The sequence below is a fragment of the Nannospalax galili genome, unplaced genomic scaffold, assembly GCF_000622305.1.
Source record: "Nannospalax galili isolate Female #2095 unplaced genomic scaffold, S.galili_v1.0 scaffold286, whole genome shotgun sequence".
Lineage (NCBI taxonomy): Eukaryota > Metazoa > Chordata > Mammalia > Rodentia > Spalacidae > Nannospalax > Nannospalax galili.
Genome location: NW_008359442.1, coordinates 9,364,109 through 9,387,036, shown reverse-complemented (window position 1 = coordinate 9,387,036; position 22,928 = coordinate 9,364,109). Strand labels below are relative to the sequence as shown.

Sequence of the window (22,928 nt, the reverse complement as noted above, 5' to 3'; positions counted from 1 at the left end):
TTAAGCAAGGCCCTAGCTCCTTGGTTTTCCTAGACTTGAGGCAAAGCCTAAGGAAACTCCAAATGTATGGTGTCGGGAGGAAGAAGTTGGTGGGAGTTTTCAAATTCAGCTCATCTTCTAAGTGGCTGGAGTTACTGTACCCCCAACTTTTCCCAGCAGCACAAGGCCCCTCAGCAGCCTACTCCCCAGGACCCAGCACATGGGAGGGATCAATATCGATAGATGGATGGGAAATATTGTGAGTGAGAAGAGTATAGATTTCTGGACAACACCAAGGACAGGAGACTCTGCCCCAGGGGCTCTAGGCTTTTCCTGCTTCTGTCTGCTTGTTGAGGTAGGAAATCAATGTCCTCATCTTGTTGAGAGCGCCTATCGCTAGGTTATTAGTGATTAAATACAAGATTCTTCCCAGACAAGGTGGGGTTTTCCCCCCTTTTTTCTCTTTTGAGTGAAAACATTTCAAAGTGGATCTCACACGGGGCTGGGGAAGTTATAGGCACTAGAGTGATTTTGTTAAATGGTCACATTATCAAACTGTTTTCTAAATATTTATGCTTGTACTCAGACCTGGACTGCTCTCAACCTTGGTTAGAGAAGCTTCTTTTTATAGTGCAGAGACTCATAACTGGTCAAAGTGCTGAGAACAAGTGACTGAGAGCTCAGCCCTATATGGGACATCCTTATCAACTTGCCCCTGCCAAGGCTAAGCAAACATTGAAGAGGAGGTGGAAAGAACATAAGAGTGGGAGGAATGCTGTGAAACATGCTTTCTGGACATGACAGGACACTGCACTCATGAACTCACAGCAGCTGTGGTTACCTACACAAGACCTGCATAAGATCAAGCCAGCCAAAATGCAGGCATGGATGGGGGAGGAGCTCACCAGACCTCATTCTTAACTGAGGCATGATTGGCAGCTGATACTGCTAGAGGAGAGACAATGCTCATTCTTCTCTTGGGATGTGGCCACTGGTAGGTTGCCCATGTTCTAAGTGGCGGGCCTCCCATCCATGCACCTATGATATGGGTAGCACTTATTTGACCTAGTTGGCTACTAAAAAAATAAGAAAAGGAAAATAAAAAAGTTGGGAGGGGGACATGTTGGAGGGGATCACAGGAGTTGGAGGGGATAGCTATGATCGTATTTTATTGTACAAAGAATACATTTATAATAAAATGAGAATCTCAGAAGTGACAAAGCCTCATTACAAGGGAGTGCCTCTCTGATAATGGATTTATTTGGGGGCCAGAATAGATGCTTCTGATCCTGGGAGAGGAGCAAGAGCACTGCTTGGGAAGGAAGACAGCTAGGTCTGGCTCCACTGTTCTGGGCATGATACCTAGGCACTGGTAGTCATTTCTCAGCAGCTGACCCAGCAGCCCTTCAGGACTGTTACGCAGGGCTTGTATGACCATGCAAAGTCTGTCATCTTTTGCATGGGGCAGCTCTGTCCAGGGCCATTACAGTTTGCTAGGCTGGAGAGAATTCAGTATACCTGTAAGGTTCTGTCTGGTGGACTTTGATTATGACACATATAAAAAAAGGCCCCTTGTCGGACAGTCTGATGCTGGGGAGACCACAGAGAAAGCAGTGGACAGGAAGCAGTGACTACTGGGAGCCATGGGAAACAGAAGTCATAAGGTACAGTATTAGGATTGATGGAGTGGATGGAGTTAGGAAGGAGAAGAGACCAGGTGCTTAGTGGTGGTTCTAGGAAGTGGACAGAGACAGAGGCAGATGGTGGCAGGAATTATGAAGTGGACAGAGCGAGTCATGGATGGAGCTCAGAAACAGAGTCAGGACTGGGGAGCAATGGGACGTAGGAACTAGATGGTCAGGGCTCACAGCAGCAGAAAAGCAGTGGACAGTTAAGAACCCACAGCAGGAAGGAGACAGGAGGAAGCCCATCAGGAGTGGAGCATGGCAGCAGCTTGGGCAGACAGGAGTTTGGGTTGTACAGTGCTAAGAGATGGAGAGCAAACAGAGTTATGAACCAATAGCGGCAGGATCTAGGACATAAAGCACACCTGGGACAGTTTGATATCCTTGCTCTGTTCAAGACCCCGAAGCTATCCTGTCTCAAAGAAAAGGCAAGGTCCCTACAGTGGCCAAAGGCCCTTGTCTGCCATTTTTCGCTGTCTTGTTATTCATACACACGAGATCCTGTGCCTGGGGCCTTTGCTCTGCCGTTCCTTCCCTGGAATGCTTTCTTTTCAGACTTCCTCAGAACTTGACCTCTTACTTCTTTCATAGGTGAAATGACCTGTTTCTGGTCCTCCTATGTAAAATGGTCACTTCCTTCTCTAGGACTCCTTTCCCTTCAACTTCCTGAATTTTTCCTCCCCATAACCATTTCCCTTTGGCCTGGTGCACATTTTACTTACATACATGACCCTGCCTCTTGCCCCCATTCTACAAGGGCAGAGATGTCTGTTTTGTCTTATTCTCTGTGTCCCTGATGCATAGTCCAGAGTCTGGCACTGGTTTAAAAACTCATTGAAGAGTTATTATACAAATGAATGGATAAACAAAGTTACCCTGCTTCCTATACATTTTGCATTTCAAAATGACATGCTTGTTTACTGTTTCACTGTGATCTCTTTAAGGGTAGGGACCACGGTTTCTTCAGTCACCACTGTTCCTTGGTGCCGGATCTGCTCACATCTGGTCAGTGTTTGTTGGATGAATAATGGTGTGTTCTTGTAGGAAGAAATGAGCCTCTGTGTGGTGCCACATGGTTTCCATGTGTATGCAGAGCAGCAGAGGGGTTGGAAGCCTGTCACATTTCTCCCTGAAGCCTGACTGGAGCTGCAGCCTTTCTCCACAGGGCATCACAGGCATCAACATGTTGGCAAGAGATTTCCTATTCAATTTCCTATTTCTCCTAATCTTCCCCCAAGTCCTTGCATGGCTCACTGTTTGCCCCAGCAGGAAAGAAACTGACCTACAGCAGCTCAGCTGTGGCCAGCCAAGAGCCAGGGGCCAGCCAGATCTCTGGCCTTGGACTGATTCTATGAGTAGGTTCAAGGTGGTTAACCACCTCCCACCACTAGCACACAAGGCTATGCCCCATGTTTGGCATTACAATTTGAACCATGGTCCCTCCAATTTACAGGTGTGAAGTTTTCTCCAGTAGGAGCTCAGAATATCTTATTTGAACACAGTCTCTTCATGGAGGTAAGTTAAAATGAGGTCAACATGGTAAACCCTAATTCACTATACTTATGTTCTAATAAAAGGGTGAGATTACACAAACAGATGTGCTCCTGTGCGCATGCAAACACACACACACACACACACACACACACACACACACACACACAGACATACATAACCACAACATGTGGAGATTAGAATTATGCTATACAACTAGTAGGGACCTTCAGCAACGAAGAGAAAGGCTGACCAGAAACTGCCCTCATAGTTTTCAACAGGAACCAGTCCTACTACTCCCTCCACTTTGGACTTGTAGCCATAGAAATGTGGGCTCTGTTACAGATCATGTTCATTACATTACAGCAGCCCTGACATGTTTGGTTTTCCCTTTTCAGCTGCAGATGCTGGTGGCCTGCAAGCCAGGCTGGTAGTGATGTGGCTGGGTAACTAAACAGGCCTGTTGGGGTGCCCCGCGTGGGGAGGGGAGGTAGCACCACTGTACTCACAAGATGCTTGGCCCTGTAGCCCCCCAGAAGGCTCCACTGTGCATCTTCTCCAGGTATATGTTTTCTTTTAGCTCCCTGTGGGGAAGGACAGTTTCCTTAGTAGCATCTATACCTCGTGTCGACATTCACAGCTGTGTATGCACACGTTCAGAGTAGCCTGTGTGCATGGTGTGCTGGGGCAGAAGGGAAAAGAGGGCATATATGCAAAGTGGAAGAAAGATACTAGTCCTTGGTGAACCTGTGAAATCGCTAATGTGTGTGTCTGGCCTCACCTGTTGTCTTCCGTTTCCCCTCACCTGATGGATCCCATGACTTAATGGACTCAACCTCCTCCTGTGGGAATTATGAGAGCTTGCCAACAGGGGGAGGATGAAAAGGCTGCCCCGCATGTCCAAGGCTCCTGGGTTAAGGCACAGGCTGCTCTGTATCATTCTTTTAGCTGCAATGACCTTGGACCACTCATCCTGTGGTTTGCTGGTGCTTAACAAAGAATGAGGCTCCTTCCAAGTGATCCCTTTCACAAAGTAATGCGTATTTTTTTCTTTGAGTAAAAAAAAGTGGCGCGCATAGGGAGGGATCACAGCCTGTGTAGGAAACGTTCCTATTCCCCGGGTGCTCACTGCCTGTACAGCGTAGATGGTGACTGCCTATAGTTTTTGTCTTATACCAAGGGCTCAGGGTCACTGCTCCAAAGGCTGTGGCTGAACCCACTTGCTGCATTGCAGAGGCTCCAATGTCGCTTAGGCTCAAGCGCTAGGGAGCAGCTCAGCCCAGTCCTGCTGAGCAACCTCTGGCGGTCCAGAGGCTGGTGTCTCCAAGCGTGGAGTGCACTCTTCCTCCGACACAGAGGAGCCCCTGAGCTCAGGCCTGCCAGTGTTCTTTTGAGCACTTTCTTTTTTTTTCCTACAAGAAAAGGGCAGCAACTCAAAGAGCATTCTAGAAAACACTGACTAATGGACTTCTTGTTTGTACATCCATTGTTCATGTGATGATTTGTGTCATGGGAACCTCAGTCTTTGGTGCCATCATTATTGCAGTGTTACATGGGTAAACAAACACCCAGTATCCCTGGATCCCCCGCTATCCTGCATGTAGCTACATATCTCCTTCATCTTTCAGCATATTCCAACCTCACACTTGCTATTGAAAAACTGCAAAAGCCCCTGCATCTGTCCTGGTGGTTTTTCTCCACACGCTTCTACTCAGCTTTTTCTTTGGAAACGCTCAGCCCTTTCATCAAATGTACCTGCCAGTCTCCCATCCTCTGTCCTGGTGGGCTTCTACTTTCAAAGATGTGAAGTGATCAGAGTCAATTACTGTCTAGAATCTCAAAAGAAAATTTCCTTCCTATATCTCCATGGCTTCCCCTCCTGATTCAGGTTGTTTGAATTTTTTTTTTTTTTCTGTCATATTTCTAAATCACTGAAACTGGTTTCTGGCAGCCAGTGATCTTGTGTTAGCCAAGTCAGATGCATTGTCTAGTTTCATGACAGAGCATTTTGTGTGGTTTATTAAAACTTGGCTCTTGTCAAAAGATAAACCAGGAGGCTGAGAAAGCTGCTTATGGGAGAGCAATAGAAACTGCCAGGGAAGCACGCCAGGCCCACATGATCAGAAGAGGCCATGATGGAGCGTCGGGCTGAACTACCAGGAAGGGGAGGGCCTCCCTTTCTTCACATTTTATCACCGCAGAGAATACTGAAGGTACAGAGACTAGGGGCTTCGAGGTTCCACTTCTACACATGGCACCACATGGAACCTGCTAGAGTCAGGGGTGTTGAGCACTTTGCCTTTCAATGCAGCACAGCTGTGCCAGCAATCCATTTTATAAACGTTCTTTTTAGTTCTCATTTTCTGTTATTTAATCTCCATCCATGCACATGTGTCTCATGATGGTTTGGGTTTTGTCTGTACATTGCTGTTTATTCTTTAGAACGGCTGTATATGTTTCCTCACCCCAGCTGCTACAAAGCACTCTTTACTATACCTTTATCTACACCCATATCTCTTATGTCCCCTTCTTATTCCTCACATCTCATCCTCTTTCTCTCATCCTTATCCTCTCCTTTTTATCCTCTTAATTACAACCTTCCATAGCTTTAACATTCTCGACAATCTGTGGCCCCAATAGCATCTCAGCTTTCCCCTCCAAACTACTTTCTCCATCTTGACTTTTCCTTTTCAAAGTTCATCTCTACTACTAAGCCCTATCCTCACCATGCTGCTTCCCTCTTAATACTAACCTTATTGGCTAAAATCCCTGAGAGCTCTGTGCTACCCTTGGCTGTTTATTCTCCTACAGTCACTGAAGTCAAAGGGCCACTGTTAATTGGCTAGCCCAAAATCTGCCCAGTAGTAATAACCATCCTCTGTGGTTGTTCTCACAGTTAACATTCACTCCGGGAATCAGAGAGAACTTACACCAGACACCCTGAGCTCCAGGACCGAGGAACTATTTTCTGAACTATGCACCTCAACTCTACAACATCCAAGTCCCACTTGAACATGGCAAATATTTCAACTGAAAGAGTATAGCTGATAAAACCCAAGCCACTGAAAATCCCCTGATGTGTAAATCCCAACTTAGTAACATAGGAAACATGAAAAACTAAGGCAATATCACTCCTCCAAAACGTCCTAATTCTATAGTAATAACATTTGGTGACAGTGAGTTAGATGAAATCCCAGACAGAGAACTGAAAAGAATGAGTATAAGCATGTTCAAAGAAATAAAAGAATAAGCTCCAATTGAAACGAGGAAGGTGATGCAAGACACGAAAGAGGAATTCAACAAAGAGAAATACTGAAGAAAAACCAACTTGAAATTACAGAAATTAAAAACATATATAAGCCAAATAAAAAACTCTATAGAAAGTCTCACCATCAGAATGGATCAAGAAGAGGACAGAACATCTGAGCTTGAAGACAAGGTGGAAGAATTGGAACAATCAGACAAGAACAATGAAAAAATAATAAGAAGGTACCGGCAGGAATTCCAGGATACATATGATACTGCAAAAAGACCAAACTTATGGATGATAGGGGTATGAAGGAGAAGAATCTAATTCTTAAAAGGCATAGAAAGACTCACAATAGAGAATTTCTCAGAGTTTGGAAAAGAAATGCGAATCCAGATACAAGTCATTTAGGACAAGACCAGAGAAGAACTTCCCCTCATAATATTATAATTAAAACATTAAATATACAGAAAAGTATATTGAAAGTGGCAACAGAGTAATACTACGTCATATATAAAGGCAGGCCTATGAGACTAAAACTAGATCATGCCACTGAAACTTTAAAAGCCAAAGGGCTTGGAGTGATACATTTCAAATTCTGAAACACAACACCTGTCAAACCAGACTACTATACCCAGCAAAGCTACTGTCATAATTAAAGGAAAAATCTTTCTATGATAAAAATAAACTAAAGGAATTTACGACCACTAAGCCAGTTCTACAGAAGATATTTGAAGGAATCCTTTGTGCTGAAGAGAAAAACTAAGCCATCTACAAGGTCACAGGAAAGAATGAACTATGCTGGAATAGTTAAGCAAGAGGAAAAAATAAAAACTATACACTACAAAATCAATAAAATGACAGGATCCAGTACCTAACTTTCAACAATAACTCTGAATATTAATGGTCTTAACTCCTCACCAAAAGACACAGACTAATAGATTGGATCAAAATTCAGGATCTATTTGCTGCCTTTAAGGAATACACCTCACTGCAAAAGACGTGCACTACCTTAGAGTGAAAGGATGGAAAAAGATATTCTTAGCAAATGGATCTAGGAAGCAAGTGTCACTCTTCTAGTACCTGACAAAATGACTTCAAACCAAAACTAGTTAGAAAAGATAAAGGTCACTTCATACTATTAAAGAAACAACCTATCAAGAGGATGATTCTAAACATATGCACCTGGAACACAGGTGTACTGAATTTCATAAAACAAATATTATTATCAGTAAAGCTACAGATTAACCCTGGCACAACAGTAGTGGGTGACTTCAATCCTCACCCTCATCAGCTAACAGATATTCTTGACAAAAAATATCAGAAATACAGGAATTACATGACATTCATGAATCAAATGGACTTTACAGACATCTATAGAACAGTCCATCTAAACACTGAAGATTACATGTTCTTCTCAGTATCTCCTGTAACTTTCTTTAAAGTACATCATATATTAGGACAAAAAGCAAGTGTTAACAAACACAAGAGAGTTGAAATAACTCCTTGTATTCTGACTACAATGGAATAAGACTACAGATCAACAGCAAGAGAAACTAGAATACACAAACTCATTAATTAAACAGCATATTATTGAATGATGAATGAATTATTGAAAAAATCAAGAGGGAAACAAAAGTTGCTGGAATCAAATGAAAATGAAAACAAAAAATGGAAGCAGCCCTATGAGGGATGTTTATAGCTCTAAGTGCCCTCATTGAGAAATCAGAGAGATTTTAAATAAATAACATTGATACACCTTAAGGCCTTGGAAAAAAGAGGTCAAACCCAATTGGTAGACAGACATCATTAAGATCAGAGAAGAAATTCGTGAAATCGAAACAAATAAACAAAACCACAAATACCAATGGAACAAAGAGTTGGTTCTTTGAAAGGATAAACAGATTGATAAATCCTTAACCAAAGTAACTGAAGTGAAGAGAGAGAAGACCCAAATTAATAAAATTAGAGATGACAAGTGACCTGTTACAACAATGGAATTCAGAAAATTATTATGTCTTAAAAAACATATATTCCAATAAACTGGAAAATCACAAAAAGGTGAATTTTTAGACACATATGACCTACCAAAATTAAACCGTGAGTTAAACAATGCAAACAGATCTATAACAAGTAATGAGATTGAAGAAGTAATTCAGAATTTCCCAACTAAAATAAGACCAAGCCTAGATGGACTCACTGGTGAATTTTATCAGACCTTCAAAAATGAACTTAACTCAGCAGTGGACCTCACTTGCTACAATACTGACCTGACAGGCAAGAGGTACCTACTGGTGCAATAGCTGCATGACTTATAGAGGAATAACCAACCCCTTTCTGATTGGATTTGAGGCCTTCTCCATGGGAGGGAATTCATACCTGGTACTATAAACCTGGCCAAAAGCCCATGGCTGGGAGTTAGGGGTCATAGGCCCTACTGTTATTTTGCTAAATAGACGTGTTGTCAAACTGTCTTCTAAATGTTTATGTTTAGACCCATAGACCTAGACTGCTGTCATCCTTGATCAGAGATGCTTCATTTTGCAGTGTGCAGCAGTCAATGTAGAGACTCATAACTGTTCAAAGTGCTGAGACTAAGTAACTATTGAGTGTTCTGTGCTAAAGAGAACATCACATCAAATACCCCTCCTCTATCCCCAGGGTTTGGGGAACACTGTAGAGGAGGGGAAAGAAAGAATGTAAGAGCCAGAAGATAGGCAGGAGAGCTGTGAAATGCCGTCTTCTGGATTTTACAAGGCAGTGCACCCATGAACTCACTGCAGCTGCGGTTACGTGTACAAGATCCTGCAGAGGATCTAGCCAATGTGCATTCAAGTATGGATGGGAGGAGGCCCACGAGGCAACCCTAGTCAGAAGCTACCGGCAATTGATAACTACTGGGGGAGAGGAAGTAGTTTGTTTGGGGTAGTGACTGCTGGTAAGTTGCCCATGCTGGGGTGAATGGCTCCACATTCATGTGCATGAAGGTAGGACTAATTGGACTCAGTGGGCAAATAAACAAACAAATAAATATTAAAGAAAATCCATTTAGTACATTTTCCTGGAGGTCACTTTTGGGAAGTGCTGTGGTTCTCCAACTGTGAGAAGCAGGGCAGGATGGTGTTTTGAGACAAACCCCAGCAAAGCCTCCTAACTGTGGTCCTCTGGGATGGTAGGGACTAAGTCCCAGATGCAGGCAGTAGAAGCAACCCTCTGGTGATGTTCTCCTCCTTGGCCACTTTTGGTAAGTATGACATTTGAGAACTTTACAGAGCTCCCCTGCCAATGAGCACAACAACTCTGGAGAGGCTTAGACCCAAGACAGGGTTGAATCTGTAGTCTGAAAGTTTTTCTTAACCATTTGGAAAACTACTCCCTTGTTCCGGTTTAAACTCTTTGGGGTGTCTCTGCCCTTAGATGAGAATTCCTACTCTTTCTCCTGACCCCTCGACCTACAGGACTTGCTTTTGCCACATCTTCAGCCTTATCGAATGCCAGTCTACCCTTGTTGAAAACCTTTGATCACAGAACCCCCTCTTGACTTCTAAAACTTTCTATTTTTCACCCCTTCAGGACCTTTGCACATCCTCCTTCTGCTTTCAGCAATGGGCTTCTCTTCCACCACTGCCTCCATGGATATATTGTCTTTATGCTCAACCTAAACATCAGGGCCTCAGTGAAGTTACCTTGAGCATCTTGTGTGAGCTGCTCACCCCCTGTCCCCATAATCTCGACCTCATTAATGACTTATTTCCTTTACTGTATATCATGACTTTGAATAATTTTATTTATGCATTTAGTTGTGTTTTTGTGAGTCTCTTCTGCTAGAAAAACATCCTCCCCAAACCCCTGAGAGTGAGGGCAAGAGTTCATTCTATAATTGAGACTCAGCACCTAACACAGTGCCTAACATTTTGGTGGCATTTAATAAATGATGTGGAATGGATACGTAATGGAAATTGGCTTGTGTGCTTGGCAAACACCTGTGTTCTTGGCCTCTTCTGGCTACGGGGAGGTACAGGGGATACAGAATTTTGACCGATTTGACTGTGCCCCTCCCGGCACCTTGCAACAGCAGGGACCCTGCTGTCCTCTAAGGCCTCCCTCTTCTCTGTCTTTCCTCGCTGTGTCATAAAGATGAGCTTGCCTGGTTTTCCTCTCACCTGTTGATGCCTCTGGCTTCTCCCCTTTATCTTGTTTCTCCCCTATTAAACTCAGTCTGCCTCACGCCTTCTGGCCCAGAACAGTATCTCAAGTCCTACAAAAGAGTCCAAGTTCTCTACTGTGGTGTCCAAGGCCCTTCTTGCTTTGACTCTCACACCTAGAAAGTACTGAAAAGCACTGTTTGCGGTGCATGAACACATCCCATGCTCCTTGGAATGCATATTCCTCCTACCTTTGTCAGTCCACAGTAGCTTGGCTCAAAGTCCACCTCCTTCTCCCAGCATTCTGTAACTCCCTTCCTCCTGCCTCTGAGATCCTGGAGGGCTCCTCCCTCCCTCGTGGCAGGCACCATGCTTTGCCTTCTGTTTGAGTTCCTCCTTAGTTTGCAGTCCACTCACTACGTGGCGTTGCCTCTTGCTATGCTGTAAATTCCTGTGGGTAAATCCCAGGGCTTACCTAACACCTTCATTTCGTACTGTAAACACTTGTTGAGTGAATAATGGGATGAGGCATCTGAGAATGGGCTGGGGAGGCTGTGAATGCATCTGACTTAATCTTGACAGACACAGATACAACTGGCTAGAGTGAACCCTTCATTAACTCAAGGGTTCTTGTTAATGAACTCTTCATGAAACTGTCACATCAATAAGACAATGTACATGCTCTCCCCATTAGACAGGGAGGACAACACTTTTAAAACCATTTCTTGAGTGTTTGGTATGAGCCAGACTCGGTACTGACCAAACACAATGACTCCTGAATACAATAAAGTCAATTAATTAGCACGTACCATATTAAGTACTGAGGATACAAAACAGCCCTTTTGATTTTGTTCCTCAAAACAAGTCTATCTGAAGCTTTGCTTTACAAATGAGGACCCTGTGGCTTAGACAGGTTAAGCAAATGTTCAAGGTCATACATAAACTGATAGTGGAGTTGGAGTTGGAGTCCCAGGCAGTGACCCTTAGGCCTGTCCTCTTAGTTGCTCTAGAGTGTGATATTAATATAATAGGGTTCTTGGTTTAAGATCTGTAGTTAAAAAATTATTAATATACCATATAGATGTGTGCTACTTAACTTCAGGTCAGGCCAGCCACATGGGCATCTTCTGGGAACTTGTTAAAGTGTAAATTCTCTTCTCAACCCTTCCCAAACCCATCAAGGCAAAGCTGGTGGGGGTGAGGCTCAGGAATCTATTTTAACAATCCACAGGTTATTTTTTATGCATATTAAAGACTGACAAGCATTGGTGTGGATCATGCTTCATACAGCATATTTATTTAAAAATTAATGTGTGTATGTATGCATGTGTGTATGAGAAAGTGTACATGCCAAGGCACGTGTATAGAGGGCAAAGGTTGATTCTCTCCATGTGGGTTTCAGGGATCAAACTCAGGTCCTCAGGCTTGGTGACAAGTGCACTTACCCACTGAGTCATGTCACTGACCCCAACTTATTTTAAACGCCTTCCCCCTAATTTTGCCTTCAGTTAAGGTTTTCAGGTGCTTTTCAGTTTTGCTATTCCTGACTACACAGGGGAATCCAACACCTCACCCTATACTGTGATGGTCCATGTATCCCATGAACCTGCAAGAGGGACCATGGAGAGGAAAGACCGAGAACAGTGAAAGGAAGCATCCTTGGATGGCTCCTCTGAGCTAAAGGCATTACTCTGGGGGCTGGACCTGGATGCGGGGGGAAAGCAGAGCTCCCTCACCTGTGGAAAGCAGTTTCTTTCTGTTTGCCGGAGCGGGGCTGCAATGGCTGATTAGGCTGGTAAATGGTGTCACCTGATTTCCCTGCAGTGGCGCCTAGGGAAGAATTTCTTTCTGAAATATGTTGCCTCTAAAACACCATCAACCTGCACGAGGGGGCTGGAGAGGGGAGCTGTGAGATGAAGGAGGCACAAAGTAGGGTGTTGAATATTTCAGCAAACTGTCAACTTCAATGCATGGAGGCTGCATCTATCTTTGAAATCAGGGTGCTCTGGGGTTTCCAGCCAGCTGGTTGCCTAGTAACATGCGTGCAACACCAAGGACTAGCCACTTGAAAGTTTATTTTTGCCCTGAGTTAGTTGCTGAAGATTGAATGTGATCTGTTAGCTAGAGTAATCATTTTTATTCATGAGCGAGGGAAATAAGCACATACTTACAGCGAAATTAGCGTCGTCCCATTGAACGCGTGACTTTGTACTTCTTCAAATCCGTTTCCATACAGTTTGCTGGAGGAGGGAGGAGAGCGGGTTTAGGAACGCGAAGGAGCTGACAGAAGCACAGTCTGGAAGCACACATTTCCCCTTCTGTGACATTTATTACTAAGATAACCACTGGCATTCAAAATAGCGAGCTGTTTCTCCAACATTTTGGACTCTGGGAGCCTGTGGGGTGAAGCTGTTCTTCCTGCCCTGATTTTCTTCTAAACAACCCCCCACCCCCGCCCCGTTACCACCACCAAGTGTTTATTAGGTGATAGGTACTTGACCAGTCAGTGTGATTTAGTTACCATCGTTGTTTGCATTTTAATGATAAGAGAAGCAAACATTGGTGTTATTGGGATTATGGGTTTTGAGAGTGAGGAGGAGCAGAGCTGGCATTTAAGGCTGAGCTGTCAGGCTGGCTCTGAGGCCCTCTTGGAACAGTGGGCTTTGTGGGCTGCCGAGAGTTCAGACCCGAGCAGGGCTTGAGCGCTGAGTCACTTGCTCTTTAATTCTTCATGAGCATTGTGGTTTTGCTGATGCCAAAGTTGGCTGCACAGCCAAGAAGATCTAAATGTCTGCAAGCAGTTCTTTAGGACCCATTAGCAGACTGTGAAATCAATTTAGCTGAGTGTAACCAGCATTTTAAAAATTGAAACAGGCCGGGCATGGTGGCACACGCCTTTAATCCCCGCACTCGGGAGGCAGAGGCAGGAGGATCTCTGTGAGTTCTAGCCCATCATATGTAGTTCTTTACATTTTTTTGAGAAAGGATCTCACTGTTTCCCTGGCAGACCTGGAACTCACTGTGTAGACCAGGCTGGCCTCAAACTATGTGCCTCAGCCTCCAGAGTGCTGGGATTAAGGCATGACCCACCATATTTCAAAAAAAAAAAAAAAAAAAAAAAAAAAAAAAAAGAAACAGTAGAACAAATGGGAAGTATTGGAGTGTATTGCAAGCAGTTGTGGCATGAACGTATATCACATCTTGTTCCACCATTTTATATGGCATTTATATAATACCTTGTGTTCACACACACACACACACACACACACACACTTCTACTCAGACTGAGACGTAAGAGACTCTTTAGCCTCTAGGCAAGCTGGGAAGTGCCAGAGCACCAAAAGAGTCTAAAGAAACTTAAGCAGGACCCCTCTAGTTTACAAAGGAAATGAGATCAGTGCACGCAAGTGACTTGTCCAAAATTCCTCATTCAACAAAGATGATGCTGGAGCACACTTTGCAGCCACTTTCAGGGCATCAGTTTTGCTGATTGTTTTCTTCTTCCAACCCACTGTCCCAAGGTGTACTTGTCCTCCTCCTACTGCACTGGGTTCAACGCCATGGCCTCACTGTGGCCCTCCTATTTAAAACGCCATCCACACCCCCAATGTTTCCTGTCTGCCTTCCTTGGTTTGTTTTTATGCTCTAGCTTCATCACCATTTAACACGCAGTATTTTACTTATTCCTTGTCTACTCCCCCAGCAGAGCAGCACTGTTGTGAGAACAAGGGATTTAAACTATTGCATTCGTTGCAAGTTCTCCCACACTAGAACAGCATTTGGGCCTCGGAGCATTACAATAAATATGTCTTAAATGAACTGGAATGAATATATTTTAATGAACAAATGGGTCTATATGAGATGTCTTGCTATACGTCATAGCCAAACAAGTTTGAGCGCCGCCATCTTACATGTCAGTATCTGTGTAAATTCTTCATGAGCTATGATTTAAGACCTGAGTGAGAAGGGGCTGTGGTGTAATGTGATTGCGTGCCCTGTCTGCAAGAATGTGGCTTCCTTTCCAGCCCTGGCAGACACATGAGTGGGTAACTTGAAAAATGGTTTGGACACTTGCTCTGCTCCATCTGCTCCTCACAAGGCGGCTGATGTTCCTTGAGTTGTCTTTAGCCTTCTAGCAGACATGAATTTATATCTCCTGTTGTATGTACATGTATATAGTTCTGTGTGTGAGTATGATGCATATGTGTATATGTGGCGTGTATAGATGTGATGCTTCTTTTCATCAACCACAGCATACCTGTGACAAACCAACAACTAAACAGAGGGAGTGCCCATGCTGAAGTATGATATTTCAACTATGAAATTCAGAAATTCTAAATTAGAGCTCATAAAACAATTCCCTGAGCCACCTCATTAGATTGCATTAGAGAGCAAGGAATATATTTATATTAACCCCCACTACATAGCTTATGAAGAACTAGGAGAAAGTTCTAAAAGTCCTAAAACAGAGAAACAATGAAGACATGGTGCTCTGGTTTGGTCAGTATATATTGTATACATTACTGAACTATCATACTGTACTCATAAACATGCACCATAAACACATAGTAGTTCAAACCCTGCACAAACCTGGGGCCTTACACACTGCCTGATACCTGACCGGAGCCATTAGCCTCGGCCTCTGAAGTAGGGAGGGAGCGCCATCCTCGGCTTGCCTGCTGTCCTGTGCTCTTCTGGGATTCTTTTCCACCTATGCTTGCACAGCATTGCTCTTAACTATGACCTGTACAGTTACAGTTAAGCTATTTCCGATTTTTGCCCCATCCTAGTTAGTATAGACTATGCGAAGATAGGTCCTTGGTTTAGACCTGTCCTTTTGGGTAATTACATACAGCTGTCCTGCCTTCTTGGCAGCTGAATCCCACAGGAGCTTTTAAATACTTAGAATATTGTTCTTTGTCAATCTCTTGTCATTTGGGGGACTGGGGGTTGTTGAAGTCTTTTATAGCAAACTATTTATTTATTTATTTATTTATTGGGACAGGGTCTCCCTTTGGCTTGTGTGGAACTCTCTATGTAGACCAGGCTGGCCTTGATCTCACAGAGATCAGCCTGCCTCTGCCTCCCTAGAGCTGCGATTTAAAGGTGTGCACCACCATATCAAGCAACTTCTTTTCAATGAATAATACCTCTAGTTCCTCTGGAGGTCTCTAAAATTTGAGTTTTTGGAGCCTAGGCCAGTATTTGTCAAAGCATGCTCCACCATCCACCAAAACAGAATCGCCTGAGCTTGTTTGTCAGAAATGCAGACTCAGTCCTGCCTTGTGCCAGGTGCAGCCCAGACTACTGCACTAACGCAAGCAGTGGGATCTGGGTACCTACACTTATCCAAAGCTCTGCTCAAGGTTCCAGGCAGGCCGGTGTGGGAAGCCTTGCCTTAAAATATATCATAGTCTTGTCTTGTCCATGGTGCCATCACATGGTCTCTTGCTCAGAATGGAGTCCATGGTCTAGTCCCTCCATTGCTTCCTCTACCTTCAAAGACAGAGGCACATCTCTGGTGGGTCAATCAAAGGCAACTCTTCCTGGGCCTCTAGCAAAGCAAAGCTGTTGGTGGTTGTCTGGAGCCCTGCCACCCCCGCATCCACTTTGCTGCAGCGTGCTGCCCTTCTCCTCATTTTCATGTTTTCGTGTGTCACTGTTTGTTGGGCTCATGAAGCTGCTGCTCTGTGTGTGGTCTTGGGGTTCAGTCTGAAGACACTGAACTCAACTCCCTAGACTTGAACCCAATCCACTACTTACAAGCTGAATTACTTCAGGCAAGTTACTTAACCTCCTGATGCCTCAATTTTCTCATCTGAGAACAGAGATAATAACATTATCAGCCTTAAAAAAGCTGCTACGAAAAAAAAAAGCTGTTCTGAGCACTTAAAAAGTTCTGGAACACAGTCGATGCTTAATATGTTGGTTCTGTTATAACTGTACTTTGCAGTGGTCTCCAGTCCTCTAATATCTCCCTTTCCATTCTCTGGACAGGATTTCAATGAGCTTTAGGACTCCACATTTGAGTGGGGCCTTTCTGCTCCTGCAAAGCAGGCCAGATCAGTGGCCTGGGCCACCCCAGTGTCCTCACTCTGTGGGCCTTCAGCCCCCTTTGGTCTGGGCTACTGTCCTGGGTGTGTTCATATCTAGTTTTTTAGTTTTGAACAGTCTGGGGCTCGCTTGTCTGAATTTTCTGAAGACTGTGGCTCACTGCTTCCCTTCAACAGCAATTTCTCTCTGTTCTTACTAGTAGCAACAATGGAAGGCACCACCTTGTTTTCATTAAAAAAGTGGCTTCCTTGGTTTGGAGAAATCACAAATGGGAGTGGGTGACCTCGTGCTGTGCTGTCAGGTCCCCGCTTCAGATGCTCTTGTCCCCAAACCTCAGGATGTCAGAATGAAAGGGGGAGAGCGAAGGTCCCCGGCTCCTCTCTCACATTGGCCGCCCCACACTTGCAGGCATTGTCTAGATTCTCTATTCAAATGCCAGTCATTGCGAATCAAGCAGAGAGAATGGCATCTTTTTATTTCAAGAAAGATTCAGGCTTTAGAAATTAATCACAGATTATGATGCTGTACTTCTGAACGCTGTCTTATCATGAACTTTAAACAACCCCTGGGCTCCACAAAGCACTTCTGGGGTTATATTAACAGTGTCAGACATTCTCTTGGATCATGTGGCCACCTAGTTTGGGGATGATTTCAAAGAAGAGAGATTAATTTATATTTGCAAACCCTCGGGGTCTCAAAAAGTAGCCCTATTGTGGAAAGGCAATGCATAACAATTTGGAATTATGCCTGCTGGTAACATTTCTGTAAGCAAGGTTTTTTTTTTCTTTTCTTTTCTTTCCTTTCCTTTCCTCCCTCCTTCCCTCCCTCCTTTCCTTCCTTCTTTCCTCTCTCCTTCCTTCTTTCCTTCCTTCCTTCCTTCCTTCCTTCCTTCCTCCTTCTTTCCCCCTCCTTCCTCCCTCCCTCCTCCTCCCCTCCCTCCCTCCCTCCCTCCCTTCTCTCCTTCCTAAATGACTGTAGAAAGAGCATCCTAAAGAAGAGGATTCTACACTCATCTTTTGTCTCCTAAATAGCTGAAGTTCTTTTATCTGGATAAACCCATCATGTACAAAGCCCATTCTCCAGTAGATGCATTGGTAGTGGTTGTGTGGATAACTGCTGTTTAGTCACCACTGTGTGCTGCCATGAACCTGGTTTGAATGTACATCATTTCTGTGGGTCTCACAGTCTCTGAGCTGGCTGAGCCTCCTGCCTTTCAGCAGTGCTGAGTTGTTTTCATGTTCCCCTCTACCTCAGCCAAGTGCATGTCAACTTAGATGACTTTACCATATGCAATAATGAAGACGATGTCAAACTTCAGAAAGAAAGATGACAGTAATGGATTCTAATGTGGAGAATACAATTTTCAAGAAATCCATATTCTAAGTAATACTTTTAAAAAAAGTAGACAGAGAGAGGGGAGAGAGAGAGAGAGAGAGAGAGAGAGAGAGAGAGAGAGAGAGAAAGAGACAAAGAAAGCCCCTTAAAAAAAGAAATGCTGGATAATAAATATGGAAGAATGATGGAATCTACAAATGACTGTTTTTTTTTAACTCTCTTTGTAATTCTAAATAAACAACAGATGTTGAAAGCTCGTTGGCCAAATGTACATCACAACAACTCAAAGTAGCATACCATGGTTTACTTAGAAAGGACAGAAGGAAAAATGTGTCCTCATAGAAAACAGCTATGGCAGACCACATCTCAAGCAAATGGTCAAGTGGTGAGACAGCATGGCGCATGTACTTCCTGGTTTGATGTGGTGAGAGAGACACAACATGGCCTTTGCAATGCTCCTGTAGAAGTATTTGGCTCTAGCTTAGTCACAGGAATGTGGTCAGATAAACTCAGGCAACTAGTCTGAGCTCCTCTGAGGATCCAGCGCCTTCCAGAACAGAAGACTGCACAGTCGCAGCTCAGGGAGTTAGGGAAGTGTGGAAAGTGAGGCTTACAGAACTAAGTGATGTCATAGCAAAAACCTGGTGTATAAACTGGATTGTGAGCTTTGAGAATCTATAAAACATTTTAATTTAAGAATCAACTGTTGGATAGATGATGTTATTTAGTTCCTGTGATGATGTAGATCATCCCCCTTTGGGGAGATGAATACTGAAGTGTTTAGGGATGAGATGTCAGGATGCTCATTAGCTTGGATGGTTTGGTGAAAGGGAAATGTGCATTCTCCCATGTGGGGATGGAATGAGTGTGGCAAGCTGTAAAGCGGTTGATGAGCCTGGTTAAGGATAGATATGTTCCTCATACTTGTCATTCTTTTTGTGAGTGTAAAACTGTTTTTCAGTTAAACATTTGTCCTAGTTAGCTTCAGGTGATGTGCCAGCTTCAGCTTGACATGACCTAGAATCACCTGGAAAGAGGGAACCTCAACTAAGGAATTCTCTAGATCAGACTTATCTCTGGGCATATCTATGGGGCATTATCTTGATTGATGATTGATGTGGGAGGGCTCATCCCACTATGGGTAGCACCATCCCTAGGCAGATAGGCCTGGGCTGTAAAAGAATGCTAGTGGAACATCGATTGGCCTGGGAATGAGCCAGAAGCAAGCCAGCAAGCAGTATTCCTCCATGGTTTCTGCTTCAAGTTCCTGTCTTGAGTTCCTGCTCTGACTTCCCTCAATAATAGATTGTAACCTCAATAGGTAAGATGAAATAAACTTTCTTTCCCCCAATTGCTTTTGGTCAGAATGTTTTATCACAGAAAAGCAGACTAATACACCATTTTAAAATAGTAGTGATAATAATAACAATGACATTTAGAAGGTGATGAGCTATATGCTTCTGAGGATGGGCTATAACAACTGACTGGCTCTGGGTTGTTGGTTGTGTCAATTGTGACCATGTAGTTGACACAGTATTAGTATTAGTATTAGTGGAAGGAGACATTAGTAAACCCACTGAACAGAGATGGGGCTGGCTTTCAAGGTTCAACTTGACTGAGGCTACTTGGATGGCTAGACTTAGAAACAAGAGTGACATCAAAGCTCTTGTTTGAATGCCCATCTTTCCAGTGTAGCACGTCATGGTGCAGCCATGAATCTTGTCATGCTCTGCCAGACATGCTTCTCTGAAAGGTCTTCAGAAAGTAATTGCCATGACCTTTCCCCATGTTTGTGGAGTTCAAGTGTGAGTCAAGGTTGTTTGCTTTGTGAGACTGGCTGCCCCAGTCATCCAGAGTATTTTACAATATTTGAAAGGTGGTACGCATAGCTATGTGCTGCTCCCTCAGGGGGATTTGTCAAGGTGACCTCTTGAGGAGACTTAATGAAAAGCCACAGTGTCTATAAAGGGGCATAAGAGCATAATGCATATTTTTAGCCTTAGCCCCACTGAGCTTTTCCTGCACCAAGTGAAGTGTTTTGTTTTCATTAAATGAGCTCACAGTTGGTAAAGATTTGGGTGGGGGAGGGCCGGACAGGTTCTACTAGCAGTAAAATCGCAAATCCTGCTAATAATGAAGAGAGAAGACTTGCTTTCATTATTTTCTAATTAAGGAGTTGGACTTTATAGCTGGGAAAATAAGGCTTTCCTCTACAAGTGTAATGCCCTTTATCCAGCAGGGTGCTCCACGTGATCCTTCACTTACAGAAGAGCCCATTCAGCTGAGAACAAGTGCACAGCAAATGACTAATCACACCCCTTCGAGATGAAGGGCCAAGAGTGGGGAGAGGGTGGAAGCACAGCGGCCCACAGGCTTTCTGGGAGAGATGGCTCCACAGTCCTCATTAACTTCAGAGGTGGGGCAATTACACCCTACTATCCTGCACTGTTCCTCTTAAAATCATAATCAACATAAGTTAATGGCCCTACGAAAAGAATATCATGTAGCCCTTTTGCATGCATGCCGAGCTGTGCCATATGGAAAAGGCTCTTTAGTGTCTTCTTGAGTTTGGAGGGGTGGTTCTGTGTTAGGAACTCAGTTCCCCGTGGACTGTCCCAACACATCCCCCAGGTCTCTACCCTTTTCAATGCAGCTTCACTCCCTCTCCCACTGCCTGTGAGGAACTATGCCTAAGTTTAGGTCAAAATTGCTGAGAGTTTATATTTTGATCTTTGAATAAAGGCCTGGGCTTAAAGAATTGCACTGATATAAAGAATAACTTCATCAGTTGGAAATTCCATACTGAAAATCTACAGGGCCCATTTGATTAATGCTAAACCGAATTGTCTGTTCAGTTGTTGTGGGAGTGTATGACCCACAGACTATCCTTCACAACTCCTCCAAATCTTGGAAGTTTAACTTAAGAGGAAACTTGTAGCCAGGGTATAAAGAATGTGGTGAAACATGGGAGCAAGCAAGCCTACCTCAAGCTAGAAGGGAGACTATTGGGTGACTGTGTGGCAGAATGAGAACCCAGGGGGTATACTCACAGTGTGATGGATTCATTATTCATTCCTTGAAAAGCATTCCTTGGTATGGTGGTTATGTACAAGTTATCACAAATTTCCCTTGAGGAAAGAAATAAGAAATATTTACTTTCTAAATTTTAGCTGCAAATAGGAAACTGTTATGCATAGCAATCAGCCTGATACTTACAGAATGAAATTAAATTCAGAGGAGGAGATCTTCGAAACATCTGGAAGGGTCTGGATGCCTGTGTTACAGATGCTCCTGTGATTTGGGATAGGGTGTTGATGTAGATAGAAAGCAAGTAAAAAGTGATCATCACTAAGTCATAAATATAAAAAAGAGTAGAGAGGCACTTTGCAAATACTATTTTAACATTCAATTAAAAAATATTGGTTTGACTTTATGAGTAACACTTAGCTGGTGAAGACTGTTGGGATTTAAAGGCCCCACCACTGGGGTGAAGTTGCTTTAATGGCTCCTGTTTAGAGCTCTAGGGGCTGGGTCCAAGCTTGCAGGTCTTTTCCCTTTGCATTTCCAGCCATCTTTTCTTTCAAATTCATTGCATATTTCTATTGCACTGCATTCTATTTCCTTCTGACAGCTAGTTTAGTACATGTTTTCGATAGATCTCCATTGGAGTCAGTTTTAACTCAAACATCTCAGAAAGGTTAATCTTGTGAGAAATCCATACCCTTCATTATTAAAAATTTTCTTTTATTTAGCTACCTTGTGTTTCAGGAAGTTCCTCCCTGTGTGTCATTGAAACCATTGAACATTCTTTTGTGTTTGGAAACACTCAAGGCTCCTGCCTTTATTTAACCTCTAAAGAAGAGAGAGGCAGACTGGAGAGCTGGCTTAGTGGTTAGGAACACTGGCTGCTCTTGCAGAGGTTGCAAGTTTGATTCAGCACCCACATGGCAGTTAACAACCTTCTGTAAATCCAGTTCCAGGGGATCCACCCCGTCCTCTTCTGACCTCTGTGGGCATTGCACAACATGGGTACACCTACCTGCACGTAGGCAATACACTCATATACATAAAATAAAAATAGTAAGATAAAAAAGTTTTTTTTTTTTTTTTGGTCTTTTTGAGACAGGGTCTCCCTGTAGCTCCAGCTGTCCTGGAACTCACTATGTAGACCAGGCTGGCCTTGAATTCACAGAGATCCGCCTGCCTCTGCCTCCTGAGTGCGGGGATTAAAGGCGTGTGCCACCACGTCCGGAAAAATAAAATATTTTTTTAAAAAAGAGAGGCTTGAGTTCCTTCTCGGGTCCCCAGGAGCACTGCTTCTGGGCCTGGCCCGGCCCTCACCTCCCTCTGCTTCCCTGGGCCTGCACAACCCTCAGGCCTCTCTCTCCGGGGTAAGTCCATCACGCCCTCCACGCCTCATTCACCCTCCCATCTCCCCCGCGGGTCTCTCCTCTTACCCTGGGTCCTGTCCCATTCCTTGTCTTGGCGCCCTAGACACCTGGGGAACCACAACTGCTTCCTGATCCTTTGCATCCAGACCAACTCAGGGCCTTCTCGGGTCCCCAGGAGCACTGCTTCTGGGCCTGGCCCCTCCCTCACCTCCCTCTACTTCCCTGGGTCTGCACAACCCACCAGCCTCTTTCCTGGACGCCAGGGCTGACCTTTCCTCTTCCTGATCCAGACCAACCCAGCTCCTCAGTGCAGTCCCGAAGAGCCCTTGGGGTCACTTCCCACCCCCATCTTCTTTGCATCGCTGGGTGGCACAGCCATCAGCTGCGCTAGAGCAGCATCTTTCCTGGGCCCAGTTACCAGGTCAGTCCAACCTCCAAATTACTGAGGCCAAAATCTCCTGGAGGGATCCAGACCTTAGGAGAAAGGCTGACAGCATCTGATCCTCATCTGACTTGGGCCTCTGTGGGAACTCCTGAAGACAAAAGCAATCTGGCCATTCCAATATAAAATCAAAAGAGAGAACCAGAAGCTTAGAGGAAC

General features: G+C 44.1%; 1 protein-coding gene across 1 annotated transcript in view; it reads right to left on the bottom strand.

The window, feature by feature from the left end:
* Positions 1-22,928, bottom strand: part of Lhcgr (luteinizing hormone/choriogonadotropin receptor) — a 69,755-nt gene that overhangs the window by 12,328 nt on the left and 34,499 nt on the right. The window contains exons 5-8 of the mRNA XM_008823039.2: positions 21,153-21,227; positions 20,987-21,064; positions 12,719-12,787; positions 3,665-3,739 (exon numbers count right to left, since the gene is read on the bottom strand). Of these exons, the coding sequence (XP_008821261.2) occupies positions 3,665-3,739; positions 12,719-12,787; positions 20,987-21,064; positions 21,153-21,227 (297 nt within the window). The remainder of the gene's footprint in view (positions 1-3,664; positions 3,740-12,718; positions 12,788-20,986; positions 21,065-21,152; positions 21,228-22,928) is intronic.